Consider the following 24,304-nt stretch of genomic DNA (forward strand, 5'->3'; position numbering starts at 1 on the left):
GCAAGTGTATTTGAAGCAGTCTTTACCCTCTGTTCAGAGAGTTTGAATGCTCTGAGATCTGGGTTCAGTCCTACCTGATACTGGAGAGTTAACAGCATTCAGAGGCTGAGGCTCTGCCTGTGTTGAAGAGACAGATGACTGCCTTTGACTGGAAAGACGTGCTGAATCCAGCCTCAGTTCATCCTGTGCGAAGGGATTATATGCTCTGTGGTGCAGTCTAATGCAAGAGTGACTGTAGCCTAAAAGTAAGAGGTTCACTCAAAAGCTTGTGTTAAGAGCATGAGACTTGCCTTGAATATCGGACACTTCAGGTCAAATGTAATGTAGTATGTCAACTCTTAAGTCTCTTAACAGCAAATTGAGTTGCTTGCTTGCTGGCTGTTTTGGGTATACAAAGTAACTCATTTTTCTGAGCTGAAGGTTGCCTATATCTTTGCAGTTCTTTCTCCGGATTCCCCAAACTGCTGTCACCTGGGTGTTCTGCTCCTGTTTGTTGGACTACAACATGCCTGCCCAAAACGAGTCAGTCTGTGTCTCCTTGGGGTTTTTTCTGGGGTGTGGTTTTTTTTTTACTGTTCTGTCCAGTAAACTGTGTTTGTCTGTGGTAACCTCCCACAGGAAGAGTAAGAATTCCCTTACTGACCATCATTTTCCCCCAGCCGGGAGCAATTTCTCTAATAGGTGAAGGAGAGGAATCTTCAATTAAATCTATTCAAGCTGAGAAAGCCCTAAAATACTTATTTCTTTCTGTGCAAGCGATCTAATGTTCTGACTTACATAAAAGCCAACATCCTCTTCGAGAGGGATGAAGTAGGGTGGGAGAGTCTTGGTCCTTTCAAAAAATGCTTAGATACTTCTGAATTTTGTAGTTGGAGTTGTCTGCTGGGACTGTGTTTTGGGAACATAGTTTCTAGAAAAGGCTGGGAGTTTGGATGCTTGCCTGCCTATAGCATTTTTGTGCTGGCCTCTCTGTGAGGTTTTCAGATTTTGCTCTTTGTGATTTGCCTGTTTTGAGACAATTCTGTTCTGGGGTTGGAGATAACTGCGCTCTTTGGGTATGGAACACAGGCTTTTTTCATAACGCCCAGTTCTATCAGATAAAACAGGAACTGAGCCTTTAATTTTGACTTCACTTAAGCCAGAGGGAAAGGATGTTGATTTAAAGCAAAGGAAGTGGCAACATGAGTACTTAATTAGCAGCTGTCTGTATGTTTTCATTAAGCCTGTGATCCCTATAATCAACAAAAAGCAGTAAGTGGTTTGCAGCTTCAATATAGGCAGTAGTTAAAGTGCCTGTCAGGAACAGGAATTATTCTGGAGGTACTGGTCCTTGTTGACACCCAAGGTAGGTGCTTAAAACTTGATGCTTTAGGTACTCTAAGCAATTGATTCCTTATCAGTCTGAGTGTTTATTCATAATTCATATACAGTGATTTGTGATAAACATCTAAACCCACAATGAAGTGAGCAGTTCACTAGCTAGTTATGTAGTGTCTTCCCAAGTTTTGTCGCTAGTCTCTTTTGTGTTTCTCAGCAGTTTCCAGTGCCAATAGGGCCAATAACTTTTAAAGCACTTTTTGTTGTCTTCAATGTTGAATCTAACATTGGAAAGCCTTTTGCTGTTAGGAAGGTTCATGAGACCTCTCTCAAGACCTGGAAGGCAAGATCTCTCAGGCTCTCAGCAATCACTTCCCAAGCCAGTTTTCAGCTTTCTTGCCTTCTCTTAGCAGAGAAAATGCTAACACTTAAAAGTTACATTTATCTGATCTTAAACATCTCTTGTAGCATGCTTTTCTGTGATGCCTACAATACTGCTACTGAACTCGTGCATTTTAGGATCAGTGTATAAACAGTGCTAATGTATTACTTTAACCTGTTCAATGGTTTTGGAAGCTACTGAAAACCTCTTTGTGATCTGTAGGTGGTTCATGCAGTATTCTTGGCCCCTTTTGTGCCGCTTGGCTGTGGAGCCGAAGCAGTCTGAGAAGGTGATCTTCCAGCTTCTGATGTCCACATTGCCGGTTTCTGTTGTTAACTTTGTGTTGTAAGCAGTGGATGCAAAGGTGAACAAGACCAAAACTTTTATCCAGAGTTGTGATGCCCTCTTTCTCTAGCCACCATCTGTTTCTAGAGATGCCTGAATTGACCAAGCATCTTCTCCCCTCGCTTAGCATTTTCTGTCTCCCGCTCTTTGAGATCCACTGTGTTCTGAGCAGTGTGGAGCAAGTCACTTATGTGAGTCAGGCTGTAGTTCAGGAACTAGGGATTGGGTTTTTTTCAGGGGCTGGCTCTTGGAGCAGTATTTAACTCAATTTTCTAGAAATAACCCTTTATTTTAATTTCTTCCTTTTAAAGTTGGCTGCATAACAGAGGGGCTCTTGTGATCTTGTTCTGGGTCATGGGGTTGCCACTACTGCTCAGCAGTCAGAGTGCTCATCCAAAGACTGTCCTCCCTCTGAAGGAGATGCTAGATTAGGCTTGTTTGCAGGACTTCTCAAATACCAGCAAAGTGAGCAAGGACTTGGTTTTAGCAGAAGGCAAAAGGGTTGCAGGTCAGAAGCATCTCTGCTTGTCTGTATTGTCTCCAGGCTGGGAAAATGGTATAAAAGTACCATTGAGCAGAGTCGGACAGCACTTAACAGGTGGTGCAGTTACACGATGATACGGCAATAGCGTAGGTCATGCCGCATCCTGCTGAAACGAGCATTCCTGCACAGCTACAGCTGACTTGCCGTGGGCCCACCGCGCTAGCTAGCTGTCGGCTCTTTTGAACAAACACAGCCTTCTCTAAAATGCAGAAGGATGGGAAATAAGGGACACGGTCAGCCGTTCTGCCCTTTGAATGCCTCCGAGAGGCAGCAAACTGAGCCAGGGAAGTCTTTGGGCGAAACAAAGTCAGACTGACTTTGCCAGGCCCATTTTGAAGTAACTCTCTGAGGTAGGACCAGTGATACCTTATGGATAAACTTAATGCTGGATTTTTAGGTTTTAAATTTTGCCAGATAAGAAATTTTATTTAATTTTATGCATTCAATTTCAGACTAATGCATGCTCAAGTTTAGCATTCTCTGCTTAAATTGGGATTAGCTATCTAAGGTCCATGATCTCAGTTATATTAGCCATTTGGGCAAGCACAACAGAGTTTTGGTAATCAAGGTCAGAGTTGGTCAGATGTAAAAAGCTGATTCTTCCCACAAATTTTTGCAACTTATGCATAGTTCTGAAAGTGGACAGTGATTATAAAAATCAATTTTGATTGAAGAAAAATGCTTGCTAGGTATTTGTAGTATATGAAAGTAGTTTTGTTGTGATTTGGAATTCTTACTTCTGAGTGATACTCCAAAAAGAAATGTAAAGTTTCTTGTTTAATCACTAATAATCCAGGATTACAGAACATCCTGCTCTTTTTTTTTTTTAAATAGTAACAGGTTTGCTTTAATTAGAAAGGCTCTAATACAGATTAAGGCATTAGGCAAACTGGAATCCTCCCATCTCTCAGTGAAATTATGAGAGTGCTGGGAGAACCATTTAGATAATCAAAATTACAGAATGTTTCATTAAGGCATGCGCAGTCAGTCAGAGTAGGATAAACGCTCAAAACCCAGAATCATGGACTTTTGAGACCTAGCAGATGATTTTCTTTCCCAAAATAGTCTATAATCTAGGTAGCAGATCCGTCACGTCTTCACCTTAATAGACCTGGTGAGGCTAATGATGTGAATAAAAGTTTGAAAGATGAAGACCTACACAAGCAATCCACAAACAAAAGATATCAAGGCCGTATTATGGCATATAGAATCAGTCAGATTCATTTCTCCTTTACTGACAGTTAAGATCAAAAACACTAGGTGTTGTACGCAGCACCAGTCAAAGTGGTGATCTAGATGGAGACAGCCTGGGGAAGAGTTGAAATAAACCCTAAGGAATGAAAAGTAGGAAGATGTGATTTGCTTTTTTGTGGATACTTTCTTGAAAACAAAGTAATGCCCCATTCATCTGTGAGACAAACCAACCATATGAAAAGTGGATGAAGAAAAAATCATTCAACGTACTTTCTGCCCAATGTGATAAAATATTAATAGATAAAAAGGATTGGGTGTTTTGCTTAATGAGGAATTCCAGTTTTTAAATCTCATTTGATTGTGTAAATCCAAAAGGGTCTTCTGCTCATTAGCCTGAATTTTATGATTTTACTATGGCCATTTAGTCAACCAGATTTTTAATTCAGCTCCGTTGTGTTCCAGGGAATGTTTTCATCTCTCTGGAAGTGAGAGTTTCAAGACTGAAGAAGTCAAAATGCTATTGCACACTATAATTGATTTTTGTGTGTGTGTACAATTAGCTTAAGGTATTAATATAAAAAGTAGGTAGCGGCATCTAATGATTTTTTTTGAGTAATCTGAACCATCTGCCTCTAGATATTAAGGAGTTCACTCTTTAATCCAGATTATGGCTGACAAACTGGTTTTGGCATTCACGTTTCGCTAGCATTGTGCCCTTGAAGAGCTGATGTGGCTGTAGAAACTCTTGCTTACAATTGTTGGTGTTGAAAACATTTTTGGCTTGGTTTGGCTTTCCTGTAGTTGTCTGCTTATAGCTCCTTTTTTTCTTGAGAAGATGGCCTTTCTAATGAAAAGTATGTTGAGCAACCAGGTAAAGAATTTGGGACTTGGAGGTGGAGGGGAAGAAAACAAAGAAGAAAGCACTCCTTCTGATCCAGCAGCAGCTGCAGGAATGACCAGAGAGGAGTATGAGGAATATCAAAAGCAAGTGGTTGAGGAGAAGTGAGTACCTGTTCCCTTATTATCAGTATGGGGCTGATTCTTGGTAACTTTCTGCAGATAAAAATAACCCAAGAAAAAGCCAAACATTCCGCTCTCTTCCCTTTTTTTAAAGCAGAAGAATCTTTGCTAAAGAGACTTTCCAAAATAAAAGTTCACCAACTGGGAATTATAAAATATTATGTTCCCCCTTTCCCCCCCCACATCCTGCAACTCTCTCCTACACTTTTCTGCTGTCTCCACACCTTGATATGCTGGATTCATTCCTAGTCGATCTTACTTTATCTATCCAATTCCATAGGTACAAAGCTGTTTGTAGTACAGGAGTTAATTCCAAAATGTGTATGATTTGTTCTCCTAGAACTCCATGTGGACTATACTTTCCATACATAATCTTTTCTATGTCTGCATTTATTACGGCAGACATAAAAAAAGTAATGAGTGCTATGTTAAATGGATGATATTTACCTAGAGAAAAGTTTTAAGACTGCTATTTTTTGTAGTTGCATTTTCAGTTATTTTTTCTAATATCTACTAAATAAAGCAGAACTTTTCAACTGACTAAATCTCATTTTATTTTGTCTGTAATTATAATCTTTACCACTTGCTGTGTTTAAATATCAAAACAGAAGTAAAATAAAGGACTTAACATGTAGGAGTTCAAATCATGCATAATTATAAAGAAAACAATTGACTTTTAAATCTCAAATGCATCTGTTCCTCTAATGGTCAATTGCATAATGGTTGTGTAAATCCTTCATGTAAGATGATTATCGGTGAAAGGTTAATGACTGACGGAATTTGAGGTATCCAGGTCTGTATTTAGCAGCAGCCATTTCTATCATAAAACCTTGAATAGGTCTCGTTTGGTTTGGAATAAAATACAGAATGTTTTGCTATGCATTTTGTCAAGGGATAAGTAAGAGAAATAACCACCTGTCAGCAGGAAGATGCTTTATTGAGACTGAGAAGCAAAACGGGATTCCTGGGATAGGGAAAATGCTTGGAAAAAGAATTATTTCTATAATGTTTTCAAGTGTGGCACGTGTCTGTTACATGCTGAACTGTATTGAGGAACCAGTGCAGGAGTACTTCTGAAAGTACAGGTTGGATCTATAATAGGAACATCTGAAGTACTTTCAAAGAGAAAAAATTGGCTCAGGACAGTGCAGACTGGTGTGGTTATGTAAATGTGTATGAGGAATCTTCGTCACGGGCAGAGCATCTGTTTCAGGGCTCTCTGGATTTTACCCAGTTTTCAGCTGTACAAGAGTGGCGATCAGCGAAGTGCCGTGCCGCAGTCATGCTCCGGCAGAGTTTGGCATTTGATGCATGACCATTCTGGCTTTGGGTTCCTCTCAGGTTTTGGGTTTAGGGTTGGTTTTTTTTGCAATTAAACACACAAAAACGCACGGATTGCTGTTTCTCAGGAAAATGTGTAATATGCAGGAACAAACAGGTGGCTTGCGCTGGCAGTCTCCAGCACGGTCACATAGAATTTGCTTTCAGCATCACAAGAGTGTAAGCAAGAGGGGACCACCAGTTTGTGCTGTACATCACAGGCTCTTGACTGTCACACAACTACTCTTACACCTGTTTCTACAAAGCTTCATGTTTTGGGGAATAATTAGATCCTCCAGAACAAAAAGGTATAAGATTAGGCCAGACACTGGGGCCCAGGCAGCGGTGGGAGACTGGCGGAGTGAGTTTTGCCAGGTCTTCCCATGATGCCAGGACAAGCGAAAAGCTCAGACCTACCTGAGCAGAACCCCCCCTCCTGCCCCTCAGCCTCCCAGGACACCTAAAGGGGTGTGTGGTAATGCTGCGCGCGCTGCGCTGCGGGACATACCCCTATACCAGCTATGGCTGCTAGCGGCTCCTCTGGAGAAGGAGTGGGCAACAGAAGAGGAAGGTTGAGAAAGAGAGGGCAAAAATGCCAGAAGGGCTCAAAACGTCTCTTTCCAATCTTCCCATCAATGACTGCTGAAAGAAGTTGAAGATGGCTTCCAATTAATGTGAAACTGTTGGTGGTTTTTGGTTTTGTTTTTTTATAGAGAGAGAGAGAAACCCAAAAACTCATTTGTGGAAGCAGAGGAAAAATGACATTGCATCTTGCAAGTAGCTTTTATGTGACAAAATACCTATACTGGAACAAAATCAATTTTGCTTGAGAATTTCCATGACAATGCTTCTGGAAAAAAAAATTAAAAGGAGAGGGGGAAGGTGAATGTTATCAAATGTCTCCTCAAAGATTTTTGGTAACACATTTTGCAAATAAATACATAAGTGATCTATCCAAAAATTGCGCTGAACAGGTCTTAAATCTAATGAAAGCATTTTATAAAATCGCAGAGAAAAGAAGTACTTTTCCACCCAGGGAAGCTGTGGAATTCATTGCCATAGGATGTTCTGAAAGAATAAATGGATGCAGAAAAGACCAGGAAAATTCATAAGTAACAGAGGCCATCCAGGGCTATTGAAGACAAAGATGTAGAGCCAATTTCCAGCTCCAGCACCCTACACCACTGGTTTTTGGAAGCTGGGCAGTTTTGATACAGGGTGCTTATCCTCCTCTTAAATTCTTTCTCTAGGTGTCCATTGCTGTCTACTCTTGGAAATGGGACTCTAGGATAGGTAAACTTCTGTTCTGACCCAGAAAGCCTGTTCTGCTGTTTGTGTGTGTGCTGTTATACTATGAGAGTGTCACATTTGTAGAACAGGAGCATTGGCAGGCAGCCGAGTCCCTGCGAGTGCCCCGGTGGAATAAGCAAGGGACAAGCGTGACTTTCCTGTTCTGCTTATTGAAATTGTTCATTGTTGTAGTGAGCAATAGCAGCTAGTACAGGTACAAACTCCAGACAAGTAGTATTGCCTTATCCCTCATTCTTCACAGGACTCAAGGGAACCGTTCTGAGGACAAGCTTGGAGCGCAGGAGTCTGGCCCCTTAGCATCACTTTGTTGGTGTCGCTCCTTTTGTGCCTTTGGACAAGTTATGGAACTTTGGGAGAAACTCCTGCGTTTAGCTTTTTGCAGCCAAGCAACTGGTCCAGTGTAAAAGACCGTATTTTATTAGTATCATGAAGAAACGTTCTTTCTGATTTCCAGGATGGAAAGAGATGCAGCGTTTGCACAGAAAAAAGCAGAGCGAGCCTGTCTGAGGGTTCATCTGAGAGAAAAGTACAGACTCCCTAAGGTAAGTCTGTCGTTTGTGATCTCACCTATTTCCGTGGCCATTTTTAAAACAAACTGACTACCACCGCAGAGCTCCGAAAATGGCGAATTGCCTTCCTCAGAGGGATCCCCACTGCAGCTCAGTACAGAAACAGAGGAGACCGGAGCCATGGTTCTCCCTAGCAACTGCTTCTTTTAGACCCCTTTTTCTCTGCTCAGTAGGTGAATCGAACAGAAAGATTCTTGTAATCCCTCTCTGTACTGTCAGATCTGAAACAGGTGACTAGGCAAGCTGAGTCTCTGGTCTGGTTGTGTCTCACAGTTAGTATGTGTTCTTAGCAACATGCAACAGTTAAAAAAAAAAAAAAAGCTATAAGCAACATCCCTGAAAACTCCTCTACAAGCTGTACATTTGTGTTCTGCTAAACTTCTGAAGGCTCATTTTTACTATCTTCTTCCAAGAAGCGCAAGCAAACTGTCCCTTCTCTTTTTTTTAGTGCTCCTGACACTGTCAAATACTCCCAGGACATAGAGACAACAGAAGCTTCAAGCAACAGAGAAATCTGGGGGTTTGTTAAAAGCAGGCAGCAGCTGCAACAGCTTCTGGATCATGACAGAAAGCAGAGTTAGCGTTTAGGTTGATAGTATTTGGAGGAAGGTATAGAATCCATCTGGTCTAAAATTAGCTGCTAAAAAATTTAGTACTTAACCCAAGCAAGTCATTTAGGGACTCTGTCATCAATGGAAAGAGACCAGCACTTCTACCCTCAGCTATCCAAACTTTCGGATAAGTGTTTAAGGTGGAGTTGGGTCACCTTCCAGTGGCACGTGCCTCTTGCAGAGGGAGGCCGGGTCGCTACCTTAGACCAGACAGCTGAAGTCAGGTGGGATGTATTCCACCCCTAAGACGCCGGTTCTTCCAATGCTGTAGCTAGAATTAGCAGAACAACCCAATCTTTGATTCCGTGCTCACAAACTTGAGCTTGAATCTGAACTTAGTGTGGCCGTGGAGGCTCCTGGATTTCTGGATAGGGTCCCTGGTCATTGCCAGCTGGATGTCCTCCGCTGGAGGAATGTAGGAAAGATGTGCAGGAAGCTGCTGTTGGGGGACAAAGGGACAGGAGAGATCAGAGAGTGATCTCAATCTTACTGTCGGGAGAGTGAACAGACGGGGATTTTGGTGGCCTCACAACTTTTGCCCTGGTTCACCAGGCACTGTAGAGCCCTACACCGATGAAATGAATGCACCAGAAGGCACTAAAGTCTCCTGGAGAACAAGAAACTGCAGGTTGGAGGGTTGTCTTTGCTAGACCCAATTCTGTCTTAAGCAGAGTTATACACAGTTCCCAGAGATCTACACAGTTCCAGAGATTGTGTAATATGGTTCAGAACCTTCCGAGAAGAATGTTTCTTTCTTGGACTTACTGAATTCTTCTACTATGTATGCACATAACATTTATTGATTCCATGTTCCGATCTCTCACGTTTCTTTGGTTTAGCCTAATATGCTGTGTTACTCTGCGCTATTTGCACCATGATACGGGTTCTCCAGTCGCTGTTGTTGACTTGCTTGACTTCCTTGACAGGAAAGGGGGAAAGTTTAAGAGCTGCTTCCTTCCACCTGCCGCAGACAAGTAGACCCTGTGTTCCCATAGCCTGTGATACAAATGAGAGTCTTCCCTCTGCTAAAGCCTGGGTTGCATCCATCTCTGAACGTGGGTCTGTACGCAGGCAGTGAAAAAAGCTTATTTCTGGAAAGTCTTTGGAGACTCAGGTTTGCGTAGGCTCCTTATTCATAGATTGTTGAAAGGTCATGTGAGTTCTCCCAGGAATAACTAATCTTAGAACGCTGGTGGTTTATATGCTATTAAACTGCTCTTAGCCTGGTCACTCCTTCATTGCTTATGAAAGATTTCTGAAAAGACTTATTTTTCCAGCTTCATTAAGGTGTCCTTCACATGCAGTTATGTCAAATATGACTTCAGTGACTTGCTGAAAATTTAGCATTTGAGTAAATGCCTCCTGGAAATAATGGCTGTTATCAGGAGTTCTCCAGTTGCTTTTTCCTTTGCAGACAGTTTTATGACCATCTGATCTGTGTTCTCTCTGTGGGTTTTGTTCTGTCTCCTGTAGTCAGCAGAGCTCAGGACTTGCTGGTTCATTGGTCACACGAAGATATGGACTTCTTTGTGTTTTGGTGGCCTTTTTCGTATCACCCAGCTTCCAGATAGGATGAACTGAGATGTGTTTAGCTAAAGGCCTGGGTCCCTGCCCTGTGGCACAGAACTACAAAGGTATTCAGGTGCTGGACTCCAAGGGATTTCAAGGAAATTAGGACCCTATATGCCCCTGTGAGTGTGAGCGCAGGTAGATAGAAGTCTGATTATTATATCAGTGTAATTAGAATACTCTAGCAGTATATGGCTCGCATTTCCCAGCCCCTTCTATCCTGGGATGATGGCCCTATCAAGGTTGAGAACTATCCATGCCACTTTTTAGTCTGTATTAATTAAGCAGCAGTAATGAAGTTAACTATCAACAGGGAGTTCAACACATTCAAAATTTGCTCAGCTAACAAATCGATAATGCCCCAGGGTACTTCATCCATAACTCCTCAGGGTTACTGTCGCAATTACCTAACAGCAGGCAACCAAGAGTCAGCCTGAGGGCTGCAGACACCTACCTTGTTGGGACCCAACTAAAGGAAAAGTTGAGGGAAAAGTCTTCCCAGCAGCTGTCAGGTCTTGTGGTTTTAGCTTTGTAAAAGCACAAGCGTTGTGAAGGGATTGTCCGAGTCTGAAATACCTATCACGTCTTCTAGCACCTACGGGAAGAATGCGTTAGGCTGAAGTGCGGAAGCAGAATGTGGGGTTGCACAGCTGCACGGACAGGCCCTGTCATCGCAGCGCTGCCGCTATCCTGATTTGGGCTATGTCCTTCCCCGGCCATCAATTACCCGAAGACTTCCTACAGTTTTTATCTGCTCAGCAGTCACCTGAATACTGGTTCCAGCTGGATGATATAAGTTGCGCTATAAAAGCTAGTCCATGGCCCAAAGTTACCAACAGAGTACTTGAAGATGAGGAAGAGAGCTTTGCAAACATTTATTTTTATTGTACTATTTTGCAGAGTTTAAAAGGAGCCACTTTTTCTCTTGGATTTTTTGGGGAAGTTGTTAATAATATTTTTAATGGAAAGTTTATAACAAGTCTGTTAAAAAACCCCCACCACTTTGTAAAGGTGTTCTTTTCTGGAAACAAACATTTCCAATAGTGACTGTAAAAAAACCAAACAAACAAACAAAAAAAACCACAAAACAAAACAAAAAACCAAACAAAAAAAAAAATTATTCATTTAAAGTAGTTGGAGCTTTTTGATGTCAAAATTTTGATGTGGTAAACTATCACAGTGATGTTTTTCTACAGGAACAGGTTTTTGTGTGTAAAATTTCTATCAAACCTGGCTAGCAATATAGGACCTCCTCACACAAATGATTTGTTCTTGCCTTTTTGAACTGAGTGGGAAGGATTTAACCTGGCCAAAGGCGTTAAAGATACCAAATATAGTTTGCATCCTTTGTTGTCCTTCATCTGGAAAGAATTTGAGAAAATAAGTGGAAGTGTTGGTCAAGATTTCTTAGCGATTTGGTTTCTGTGGATTTGTGTTTGCTGTCCAAATTTACCTCATTAAAGTCTGTCTGTGTTTCAGTGGAACTTAGGTCAATGCCATTCAGTTCAAAAGTATTTCCTTCACATTAAGATGCTCTACCCTGTTTTCCTGTACCTAATTTGCATTTTCGGTGAACCAAAATATATTATGCTGGTTGAGGTGGGGTTTTGAGACTGGGACTGAGAGCCCAACGCAACTCTTGAATTGAAGCAGAAATCCTAGGTTGACTTAAGAGCAATGAAAGTTTCACTATGAAGAATGCTCCCGTCATGTTCACCAATAAGAGAGACCCTGAGGGCTGTTGAAGCAGTGTGATGGCATTGCTCAAATTCGTCAAGCCTTGCTCTGAAAATGATGTTTATTGGGTTTCCTGTCCTAGCTCTCTGGAGTCTTGCCCGCAGATAACAAATTCAAGAGTCCACCAATAAACTGGGCTTTCCCAGTAGGTTATTTAAACCCATCACCTATTCCCACTATCTTCAGGGACTGATCTTTGACTTTATAGCCACCTCTACACACATCATCTCTGCTACCTTCTCCCACAGCGCTGAACCTTTTCAGATAGCTCCTCCAGTTATCACTTTTCATTCTCCTCAAAGTAAATTAATGACTTAATAGAGGGTTCGTTCAATCACTTCTGTCTACATCCAGATCTGTGGGGATGCTTACGTTGTTTGGCTGTCTGTGAGCAGTGGGCTTAATGGTTCCACTTGTTCCCTTCCCTGTCAAGGGCTTTTGGTGGTGCTTCTGTCCCCAGGCTAGTACAATCCCTCCAGCTTGACAGGAGGAACCAGATGAGAAGGGTTCCTTGTGGAGGACGCGTTTTAAGAAGGTCTACCATTTGCCAGTGAAGGGGGTTTGGTAGTTTCCTCAGTGCTCCGTGAATCTAGGGCTAAATCTAAACCCCTACATGAGTCAGTGCTGGGGCACGCTCCCCAGTGCTGGAGTGCCATCGCCCCTATCATTAAATTACTTGACAGTCCTTAACACGGTTTTGGTCTGAGCTAACTAGCCCCTTAGATTCCATTACCTGGCATGACTTGGGAGCAAAGGCAAATATGACCGAGGAATTTTAAAACCTGGCTTAGAACCTGCAAGCAATGGAATTACGTACGCCTTTTCTGGGGCAAGCACAACTGAACGCTAAAACATTTGCTACCATCTTTGCTGAGCTGTTTAAAGAATTTCCCACTGAAACATCAGAAATGCCAGGAGAGGACCCAGCACTCAAGCAATTAAAAATTAACAAAGTCACCTAGCTCAGAAAGTGATTATATAATGTAAACACAAACTGTAAATCACGTATTTTTTCTAGTGTTAGCTTGATGCTGTTTCTAACCCTGAGCCGTCAAAGGCCCTCTAGTGCCATGTTCGTAAAATTGCACCACTCTTAAAATAATCACTTGCTTGAACCCTAAAGGCAAATTACAGTTTGGATGAGAAGTGACTCAACCTTGTGACTGAGATAAAATTATACCGTCTGTATTTAACCAATCTGGCAGGCCTCATTCATAATCAGGGATCAAAAATGTATTTTTCTCTAACTTTCAAAACACGGTTTTTGCAAACAAAACCTTGCTAACTGACTTTCCAGGAAAGAGAAGTGCTGTCTTAAGAAAGTGTGGCAGAGTGTTTTGAGACAGGCAGTGGGGGGGGAAAAGCAAGGGAAAAAATGCTGCGGAGAAACCTCAATTAAGCGACCTCTACTTGCCCTTCACATGTGCCAGTGTTGAACAAAGCTTTTGTAAGCAAATTTGAAGTGAATACCATTCTATACACCAATTCATTTCAGATCAACAAACTCTCTGTAAGGGCACTTGACTTTTAAAATTATCTGAAGGCACAGTTTGTCATCTTCAAAAATGAAGGCGTATTGTTATGCCTATAGCTTCTCTTTCAAATGACCCCTTTGAATGGCAGTATTATTAGCCCGTCAGTCTTTCGCTCGTGGTTATCAAGGTCACACGCTTATTCGTACTTGAACTTTGATCTCTTTTTCACTCCCTAGAGGTGTTGCTATTATGGCTGCAGGTCCCTCTACAGAAACGCACGTGTCTGCACTGCGCAGTCTAACGTTTTCCAGGCATTATCAAACCTGCGTGTCTCCTACAAACTGCACAGATCATCTGCAATCCATCCTGCTCGTCTGGGATGAATCAAAGGTGCTGAGCTCTTTCAGCTCAACAGCGCGGTCCCCGGTGAAACAGACGGACTGTGTGAATTGCCTGCACGCAGCACGAGGCCAGTGCGATGGCAGGGCCTGGTGTAAGCGCAGGATCCGCTCCGTGTGCGTAAGGTTGATGTTTGTTCCTGCAGTAGATGTGTGAGGGGATTGTTGGCACTCACTCACAGCTATAGCCTGGCATCAAAAAGACTAGAGAAATGCACCATGTCTTCAGATTCCCTCCAGGCAGAATATCCATCTGCAAGAGAAAGGGATGTGCCTGGAGAAACACGGGTATATGTTAGCTCTGTGCATGACCAGTGTCATAAATAGGGGTAGAAGGAGCAAGGGCAGATTATCCGCTCTGCTCGTCCGTATTCATCAGTTGCAATATACCATTTGTTCTGGGCTGAGGGTGCTCAGCATAGTGACAAGAAAGAGGAAAACATATCCTGAGGGCAAGTTTAATTACAGAAAGATTAATTATGCAAAAAAATGAAGTACAAGATTTTAAGTAGTTGATTGGATTGTAGGCCTAAATCTCTAAACACCAGCATTTTAATTAGCAGCTGAGTAGTAAAATATCATTAGGCTTTGTCTTCCTTTCGGAGGCATACCCCGAGCCAGCTACTGAGCAGCATTTCCCCACGGCCTCACCGCACTCTGTGAGGCCCCAGCTTTAAACCCCAGGGAGGGCTAGTTTCAAAGGCTTCAGGACACTTACATGCCCAGCTCTCAACTGAAAGTCAGTGGAGCTGGGTGTGCCTCTGTGATTTGGAAAGTCTCCCATTCGTAGTGCTTCTTCCAGTTCTGAGGCGGTGTTCGGGTCTCCGCAGTCACCCTTGGCTGACCTCCCATGTGCACGCTGCCACCTCATAGCACCCAAGACCGTGCAATGGTTATCTGCCCCATCTCCAGCAGGATCTCGACTTCGGCATACGCTAAGTGGTCTTCGGGGACAAATTTCGGTCATAACAGTAGAAGACTTGCCTCCAAGGTACGACAGGAGCTCCAAGCCAGCAAAGAAGATATTAAGCATATACTTAGCTTTGCTGATTTGTGGCGGTTGCAAGTAAATTTTGCAGGATATGCTTTTCTGCATTTGTGTCTACCTATATAGCATTCCTTGGTTGAAGGTCTGCTTTCTCTTCTTCAGCCCTATGAAAACATATGTTATATCAGGAAGAAAAGGAAATTATTACGTGCATGCTAGATGGCCCTGAAAAAAAAAAATTCAACTCTGTGATACAACATTATGGCAGCAAAATGCTCTCAAACCTGTGATAATGCATTAAGTATTTTGAAAAATTAAAGTAATTTCAGGTAGCATAGTATGGGATAGAAACCCTGACTATTACCAGTATCAATCCCTAGCAGACATTGTAAATGAAGGCATGAAATTCAGGACTAAGCAGGGCCCCCTTTTCAGTGCAAAATCTAAAGCTCCATGCTATCTGGGCCAGATTTGTAAGAGAAAACAGTCCCTTAATGAACCTAATCCTATTAACAGAATTGTCAACTTAGGTTTGTCATCAGAAGGATGTTTTTAGCCATGAGACATTTGATCTATGGGCAACTTTTTCATCTTCAAAGTATTCAGTGCATCACCTCCATACAAAACATTTTAAAAAAATTATATAACTACATAAATAAATATTTTAATTAAAAAAAACCCCACACCAAACTCTTTTATTCACTTACTGCCTTTTTCCTGAACCGGCATCCAGTAATCAATTAACTTCTGCAAGGTCTAACCACAGGGGCTTGAGGTGATGGTGCCTGTGATGCAAGAGAGGAACATCTGACCACAGGCCCGTCCAACCTGTCCAAAGACCTCATCTGCAGCACAGCAGCCTCTCCCCATGGGCCCCCCACCCCTTTCACGTCACTGATCTGCACACGTATCCACCACGTCACCTCAAATGCCGCTACTCTCTGTCTGAGGATCGTCACATCGGTGCCCTTCTTCTGTCCAAGTGTTGGGGTGTGTTGCGATATATGCATTTCTAGCGCCTCAGGAAGGGACTATGTCATCTGCTCCAAGCAGGTGTGTCCCTTCCCCAAGTCAAAGCACTTTTGTGGGCACTGCTCTACAGGATTCTCGGTTACTGAACAGCAGGATGGTTTTCGTTCACTGATATTTAGAGGGAAAGAGCATTCAGATGCGATCAGGTGTCTTTTCAATAACACGCGTTGCTGACGACACTAAAAAGGAAAGCTTCTCACCATGAAAGGGACATGTGGTCATCTAATCTCAAACAGCTCTTGCTCTATCGTGCTGCAATGGGAATATTGTTAAGACTTGATTTAATGAGTGCCACCATTCCAGTATTAAAGGGTTTTTTACTTGTATGCAGCTGTAACACAAGCTCTAGCTGTGCCGCAGGGGATGCATCTCCACCAGGCAGAAAGAGAAACTTGTCTCAGGAGGAGCCCTTCGGTGCGTACAGCCTTTAGATAAGTATCTGAAAACAAGTATTTGCTAAGCTTGAAGAATACTTTTGCTGATCTAAATGTTTTCTTAATAAGCCAGAGTGAAACAGCTTGGATCCCCTGTGGAAAAACGGCGTCACAGCGTGGCTGCCAGGAGGCAGCGGGATCAGGATTGCTCCCTGGGAAGGTCCAGGCCGGGGCGAGGGGCGACCCCCGCGCACGAGTGCCCTGAGCCCCGGGCGCAGTCCCGTGGGCTCGGAACGCAGTGGGCAGGGCTGGGCCTGGCGGCAGCGTCCAGCAACAGCCCGGTGATCCTCAGGGAAGGCAAAGCATGGTCTGTCCTGGGAAACCGGTCAACGCGCCGGGCTCCGCAGGGGACTGCCGTGGCATGGGCACAGCTGTGGTGCAGCTTAGGGCAGGATTGGGGCCCGACCTGAACTCAGGTGGGGTTCCTGGCCCCAGGGATAAGGGGGGGTTCTCACTGAAGCCACTTTGGGCAATGACATGGCGGTGCTTACGAGGCCCTGACAGCTGGGGTGTCAAGCAGCCTCAGCACACCTTCCCTGTGCTCCAGGCTGTGATCCCTGCGTAGGGTGGCCCAGGAGGGTGTTTGCGGGGGGGAGAAGGCTGGTGGTTCCCACCTGTGGCTCCTCGTACCTGCTTGTGAGGCGCCTGCAGCCCTTGGATGGCGTAGGGCAGTCTGGGGCTGCTGTGTTGCTTTCTGAAAATCCCACTTGCAGGTCAAGGCACGATGAACTCTGGTTTTGTATGCAACTGTGCATTATAGGGGATGAATCACAGGATCAGGTCTGGATTCACCTACCTAAGGATCTCTGCGCATAGGCATAGGTAAATTTTATGACAGGGTAAGTTAGACATAAGGAAAGCAGTTCATCGCACGGTGATGCTGGAAAAGAGTTTGGCTCCCCTGTGGATTAGTCTGTGAGCTTTGATCCCTTTTGTTTACAGTCAGGCTTCATAGAAACAGATGTTTAGACTGTTTTCTGCTTACACCTGTGTATCACGTATGTATAAAGAACTCTGTATCATATTGCACCTGTAACAAAATGGATCTGAGTCTTGACTACGTCAGATGCATAACCAGGGTCAAAGAATATTACCAGGTACTAGGACTCTATCACCTGTGCTGGTGAATTGTCAGAATAGTGTCTGACCCAGTTTTGGCCCGGGCGCTCTCCCAAGCAGTTCCCAGGGCCAGTTTGGGAGTTAGGACAGGCATTCCCAACAGGCAGTCAGATGGGACCACCCTGTTTGGTAGGGTGAGAGAGTTCAATAGCATCGCAGTGCGTTGTTCCAGGCCAGCTGGCCTTGGGGCAAGAGACCAGTGCCAGGCATATTTAATTTACTAGAATAGATGTTGCTTCTGTGTTCTCAGAGATGCTAAAAGGGTGGCTGAACACTTGTAGAGACCTGGAGACTATGGAGATTAAAGTCATCAGGAGAGAGGCCATCCAGTCCAGTGCAGGTCTGCCAGAGTCCAGAGGGGCTTTCCGTACGGGTTTGTTAGAGCCCATGGCCATAGCAGTCCTGTCCATGAGGTCTGCCTATTGCGGGTGCTCTCTGCAGTCCAAGCTGAGTGTATTCCGACGCAGGGTAGTGCTTCTATCACTGTCAGGGCTGTGTCTGGCCTTGGGCAAGTAACAGTCCCTGCACGTGTGCATGCTAGGACAGCAGGGACCCGCACACCTTGCTCACACTCTGATTGCAAGCTGCTGCCTGAAACTAACAGACACGATGCAGTTCCAGCACCACATTTCTGACCCTGACCTTCAGAAGTGAGTGCTTGGAGCTGCAGGCTCACTCTGTAGTTGGACACTTGCAGCATCAGCCTGACTTTAAGAACATTCTGTGGGAAAATCTTCCGGTCTCTCTTTGTGAGAAAACAAGCTTCACCTTATTTCCACCAGACTTAAAAAAACCTCCAAACTCAACAGGTAAAATCAGAAACTTAATGCTACATTTCCATTTCAAATCAAAGTAACAGAACCAGATCTGTCAAATTTTAGAAGAAAAAGAAGAGACCATACACATCTTACGTGCGTCTTGGCTTGTTGTTGAGCGGCCCTACCCTGTTGAAGCTCCTACTAGGTCTAGTCAAGAACAGGCTAAATGCCAAGTGGGTAGAGGCAGGTGACTTGGGCAGAATTGTACTCCTTTAGACTACATTTGAATATGTTCTTCTTTGGTCAGAGAACACTTTGAACCCCGAAATTTTGTTGTGCATCACTTCTCAGACTTCAGTAGGACAGGGGGCTTTGGTGCAAGAACATGCCAAACAATTGTTCACATCGCCATGGTGGCCTTTGTGTGCGCTGTATGGGCATCTCTCCACATACTATACAGTAGTATGCAGCGATGATGTCTTAAATTATAAACAGTTCTAAAGAAAAGAACATGTGTGATTGACTGCTTAGGGGGACTTTTCCAGTCACTAACCTAGTATCTTTCTTTATCATCCTCTACTGCTACTTGGGAGAATTTCAAAAGGGCTAACTCCTCCGATAGCCAGCACTTGCTGATTAAAAGCTTAACATATTTCTTCCTGCTACACGATCAATAAAGAATATTTCTGCCAATTGGGATAGTGTTTCCAGCTCCCACAGATCTGAGAGCAGCAACCCATATCCAAAGGGGTCAAGAGACGTCCTCACCCATTTTAGCCACATAATAGTAATGATCGTGCTACACCTTTCCATATTTTCCTGAGATATGGGGAGAAATCATGTTACCGTGAAGTACAGTTATTGCAAACATAAAGCTGCGCAAATACATGTATCAGTAAATAGTGGCTATGCAGTCAAGCATCCCAGTCGGCCTGTCCTTGCTAAGGCCTGAAACTACGCAGACATTGCTCATATACGTCCTTCCATTCATTCTTGCATTCATTCATTCGTGCAAACCCAAGACCCCTCTCACTCTCAAAAACACCTCCTGCTGACAGCATTGCTGCTTATTCATATCAGGCCTTTGCTGCTGTCATGCTTCATTTTGGAGATGTAATGAGGCATTAATGCTTATCTTTGATGTGTGAACTGTGTCAAAATATCCCGTTCTTCTGAGCTCTGGATACATCAGAATCCACCACAAAATGTGAACAAAATCGCCATTGTTTGAAAAATGGACATAGCCCCACTGACAGAGCGTTTCAGTGGGCAGGCAGGAAGCAAGTGTGTGTAGCACTTACTGCATCTCGGCCCTCTTAATTGCTTAACCAGTTCCTTCTCCTGTCTCCTTTTGCTTTCTCAGACTCACACCAACCTCCATCCTCTTTTGTTGTCTAAGTCCTCCTATTACCCCACTTACCAGCACTGCAACTCTGCTCTGATTACGTGCCAGGCAGCCCCTGCTCTTCATCACAACTCAGAGATGCCAACCGAAGAGCTAGATGTAGTTTAGATATGGTTTGGGGAAGATGGAGACCTTTTTTCCAGTAATTCTTTCCTAAGTTTAATGCATCTTTCTTTCGGAAGGCTTCAGTTCAGTGCTGATATCTAAAAATACCCACCACCAAGTGAATAGGGGAATGGTAGCCACACAGTTTTTCTAAAGCTATTGCTTCATCAACCAAATCGCCCGACAGATGACAGCCTAGGCAGTGTATTCCAGCGTGTCTTTGGTGGATGCAAATAACTTGTGGTGGATTTCCTGCAGTATCAGCATGTTACCACAGTTAACACATATGGCAAAGATTTCTAAAATGGCAAGTGACACTGAGGGCTTCAGTTTTGACACTACTGAAACCCTTCAAAGAAATACAGTTGACATCATTGTCTGAAAAATCTTAGCACTTGTATGGGGGCTGGTTGAGCCCCTGAATTCACAAGTTGCGACTAAAAACTTTGACTGAAAAATCTGTGCCTATGTTTCGGTTCTCCCTGAAACAAACAAACAAGCAAGCAAACAGACTCATTGGTAGATCCTGGGATAGCAGAAATACTCTCATGTGCTGTTTTTATTTTCTGCTTTTTGTATCAGAGTGAATTGGATGAGACTCAAATACAGATGGCTGGAGATGATGTGGGTTTGCCAGAAGACCTTCAGAAGATGGTGGCAGAAGATCAGGTAGAGGAAGAGGACAAGGACTCTATCCTGGGACAGCTGCAGAACATCCAGAATATGGACATGGATGCCATCAAAGAAAAGGCACAAGCCACCTTCACCGAAATGAAACAGGCTGCTGAGCAGAAGTGTTCTGTGATGTAGAAGAGACACCGCTATCCCAAGGGTTGTCAATTCAGTCTTGTCTCACAGGGGCTGCAGAGTGAGGGCAGACAGAGGAATGCACTTAGCTCTATAGCATTAAATGTAAATATAGAAAAGCAAGAGAGAGAGAGACTTTAAAACTCCAAGGGGGGGGGGTGTCAAAATTTACATGCTGTGACTGCTTAGTGCAAAGTTAGAACTGATCCTCATTTTTTAACATAACATTTTTCCCCATGGAAAAAAATGGCTTTAAAAAACCTAATATTGGGGAAAAAATGTGCCTTTTTCCATTTTTTCAAAGTGATCAAAATGCTATTAAATGTGTATTTTTTAGCAAAATTGTGCTTCTGATGCATAACATATAGGTAACCACTCATTTAATACTGCTTTCAGAAATAAACACATATATTTCTAATAAAAACATGTCTGTTTCAAACATTTTGAAACAAACTCAGTATTAAATGTTGACATTTTCTGCAAAAACTTAAAAAAAAAATGCTTTGACTGTCTCTGTACTAAATATAGCAAAAGGCAAAAAGTGAAGCACATAACTCTACAGCTCGGGACAAAAATGACATCGTATCTAGAACTGAGTGAGGACTTGTAGGAAACCGAGGCTTGGTAGCTATCAGCGAACCCTGGTCAGTGAGCAACGCAGACTGCTCCAGGCTGCTTTAATTTCGCAGCCTCTCGGTCTTCAAATGCAGTTCAAATGTCAAGTGACAGCAGTGGCCCTCTGCTTGGCTGCTACATGTGCCAAATTCCGGGGCTTGGGGTACCAGCAAATAACTTGTATAGGCTAAAATGAGCTCATCCCATTTATTCCAGGAGTTAGCTCCATACAAGGCTAAACCTTGTATCTGGCCCCCCGGAAGATTATGCTGGGGTAGGGCACCTAAACCCTGAGAAAAAGTATGGCTTTCACTACTACTACATCTGACTGAGTCTGTGGGACACACAGGGTCCGGTTCAATGGTTTTAGATTTGGGACCAAGCAAGATTTTCTTTGCTGTTGTTCAGAGTTTTTTCTGGGGAAAACCTAAGTAGGTGCTGGTCTGATTGCCTCCCACTCCCCAACAAGCGGAGCTGATGCTGGCTAACCGTTGGAGGAGCGCGGCCCCATGCAGAGCAGCTGGCTGGTTGAGGGATGGCTGCTCGCTGCAGCCCGCAGTGCTGCCAGGGCCGCCAGCCGGGGAGCCCCAAGCAGCCTGGGCAGGCCACGACGGGGCCAGCACAGGTCGTCACCGCCAGCCCTGGGTGGAGCAGGGTCCTGTGGTTAAGGCAGATGGGAGCATCCCTCTGTCTCTGCACTTGCATAGCCATAGTAGTTATCATGCATGATAACCCCCACGAAAGCTCGACAGCTATACAGCCCTTGCATGTGGATGATATATACAATACTACTCCCGAGGAGCTTGGATATTCTATAAAATGAAGGACTTTGTGAGGTCCCCAAGAGCTAGCCTGGGAAAGAAATTTGCACCATGTAGCACCTTCCTACAGGTTTATAAGTCTCTCTTTCTCTCTCTCTCTCTCTCTCTGTCTCCACCCAATCGAGTAAAAATACTCATTTTAAATTAATAAATGCAATAAGTATGGTTTGTCTCTTTTCTTTCTTTCTCTCTTTTCCTTCCTTCCTTCCTTCCTGCCCCTCTCCCTCCTGCCGTCCTTCCTTTTCTCTGTCTTTTCACTCTTTTTGCTTTCCCTCCCCTCCCCTCCCCTCCCCTCCCCTCCCCTCTCACTCTTTCTTCCTCAATCCTGGCCTCAGGTATTGATCTGTGGAGTGCAAAAGATACAAATACAATGCACTCCAGAGGCGAAAGTCACGCTGTACTGAGCCCCCTTTGCCTGGGTTGGGTCATGCCCTCCAGCCCCACAGAACAGTGGTGGCTCTGCCAAGCCCCAGGGAGTTACAGTGCTTTGCTGAGAGAAGCTGGGTGACCCAGTGGTCCAGCTTTCTGGAAGGTCCCACCACCAAGACGGAGCACCTGCTGTGTGTTGCAGAAAACAGCTGGGTGTCCCCAGTATTAGGTACAGGAAAAACACCTGCCTTTGTATCTGGCAAGGTAAACCGCGTCTCGTAAACACCTTTATTGCCCCCATTGGTCGTTCCCTGGGCGCACTCGCCAAGAGAGGACTCGGTCATCCCGTCCGGCAGTCCCAGCTAACCCCTCTTGCTGCTGCAGACCCAGATGCAGCCAGGCTGCTGCCGCCGCCGCGCTGCGTGGCTGCGCTGGGCCTGGCTGCCGACAGCTTCAGGAGCAACTCCCGGGTGAAGTGCACTGCTGCCGTGGAGGCACCACCGCGGGCGCTTGGTGAGACTATGGTTTCACCAGGCAGCCCACCATGCCTGAGCAGGGCAGAGCATCTTCCCACACTTGCCTGGGACGGTTCCTCTCCCTGCAGAGGGGGACAGCAGTCACCCACAGCTACACAGTTGCAGTGCCAAGGGGCAGACAGACACACAAAATCCTAGGGAGGATTTGAACCTGTGCCACGCCTGCCGTCTTTTACCGGTCGCTTGGGAATGGAGGACAAATTCTCCTCTTCGGCAAGGCCACCCCTGCAGTGAGGCAGAGAGGAGAGCTGGGGAGGGAGGTTCACCTCCCGCCTGCTCCAGCCGGCTGCTGGGTGACGAGACTGCCATGGAGGGTCACCCCCCCACCGCCCACTGCAGCACTGGCACAGACACTGTGACTTGGGAAAAGGCCGGAGAGAATTAGCTACTTTTAAAAAGCCCGGTATCACCGATGGGTATAATGGTGCCCTCCTCCATGGCTGCAAAAGGATGGAGAGGGCAGTGTGTAGCTTTATGTATTCATCATATATGGATCATGTTTTATTAATCTGGGCAAATACATTTATTTGTATGTCTTCTATCAATTTTCTACTAGAACCCTTTACAGCATTTCAAGCTGATCACCGTTTTCCCCTCATGCACTGGTGAGCACACAGGCAAACGCTTTCTAAAAACACTCCTCCCACAGATACGTTGAAATGTTCTTGTTTGTTACGACATTTCTGGGTGGCAGGAGTGCAGACCCAAAGCGTATTATCGTTGTTGGCATCTTTGTGCATCTTGAGCATATGACTTTGTTTCTACCTTCGTTTTGTGTGTGGGGCTGCCTGCTGCTGAGCCAACGCGGGAAGAACTGCACATCTCCAGCGCCTCTCTAGCCCGAAGCACCTTCAGAAGGCAATCGCCTCCAGGCTTCTGGGGCATCAGTAACATCATGATACTGGCACAGGTCTGCAAAACATGCAGATGACTTCTATCACTTTGGTGCATTGAGGAGGAGAGCTCTGGGCAAAACCCTGTTCTGGGCTGTCAGCAAGAGACAGAGGTACACACTTTCTAGTTTCCCTGAATGCAGCCAGTTTGCTAATGGGAAAAGGAAGTTGAGATTCCTTCCTACAAATAGATCAAGACATAAAACCGAACCGGTGCCTGTATTTTGCTTGCTAGGGAGTGAACTTCTCTCATGCGACTGTGTGGGGCCAGTTCAGCCGCCTTCTCCCCTCCAGCAGCTCGTTGGTGGGTGCCTCATCCTGCAGCTGCCGAGCTCCCTGTGCTGCTGCACAGAGGCTCAGCCCTGGCCCTGAGGTGCGTCCTCAGCACTGGGAAGGGACGGGTATTTGAGAAAGGGTGACTAGGAAAGAGGTGGGGAGATGTGTCAGTGTTGGTTGACAAAAGTGGATCTCTTGCTTCCTCCACTTGCTGTTTACTTGGAGGGGAGGACAGGAGATGCATCATGACTTTCTGGCTGTCTGGCTTATTTAGGAAATCAGATGGAAAGTGGAAATACCATAAACTTGCAGGGCAACCCCATTGCTGATCACCCCAGCCCCTTTATTCCTGCT

At 44.6% G+C, this 24,304-nt stretch overlaps 1 protein-coding gene across 1 annotated transcript; it reads left to right on the top strand.

Moving 5' to 3' along the window:
* Positions 1-4,617: 4,617 nt before the first annotated feature.
* Positions 4,618-20,443, top strand: CPLX4 (complexin 4). Its single transcript, XM_009816870.1, has 3 exons — positions 4,618-4,784; positions 7,888-7,975; positions 20,216-20,443. Exons 1-3 carry the CDS (start codon positions 4,618-4,620, stop codon positions 20,441-20,443), a joined length of 483 nt encoding a protein of 160 aa, XP_009815172.1.
* The last annotated feature ends 3,861 nt before the right edge of the window (positions 20,444-24,304 follow it).

Source organism: Gavia stellata, chromosome Z (assembly GCF_030936135.1).
Source record: "Gavia stellata isolate bGavSte3 chromosome Z, bGavSte3.hap2, whole genome shotgun sequence".
NCBI classification, from domain to species: domain Eukaryota; kingdom Metazoa; phylum Chordata; class Aves; order Gaviiformes; family Gaviidae; genus Gavia; species Gavia stellata.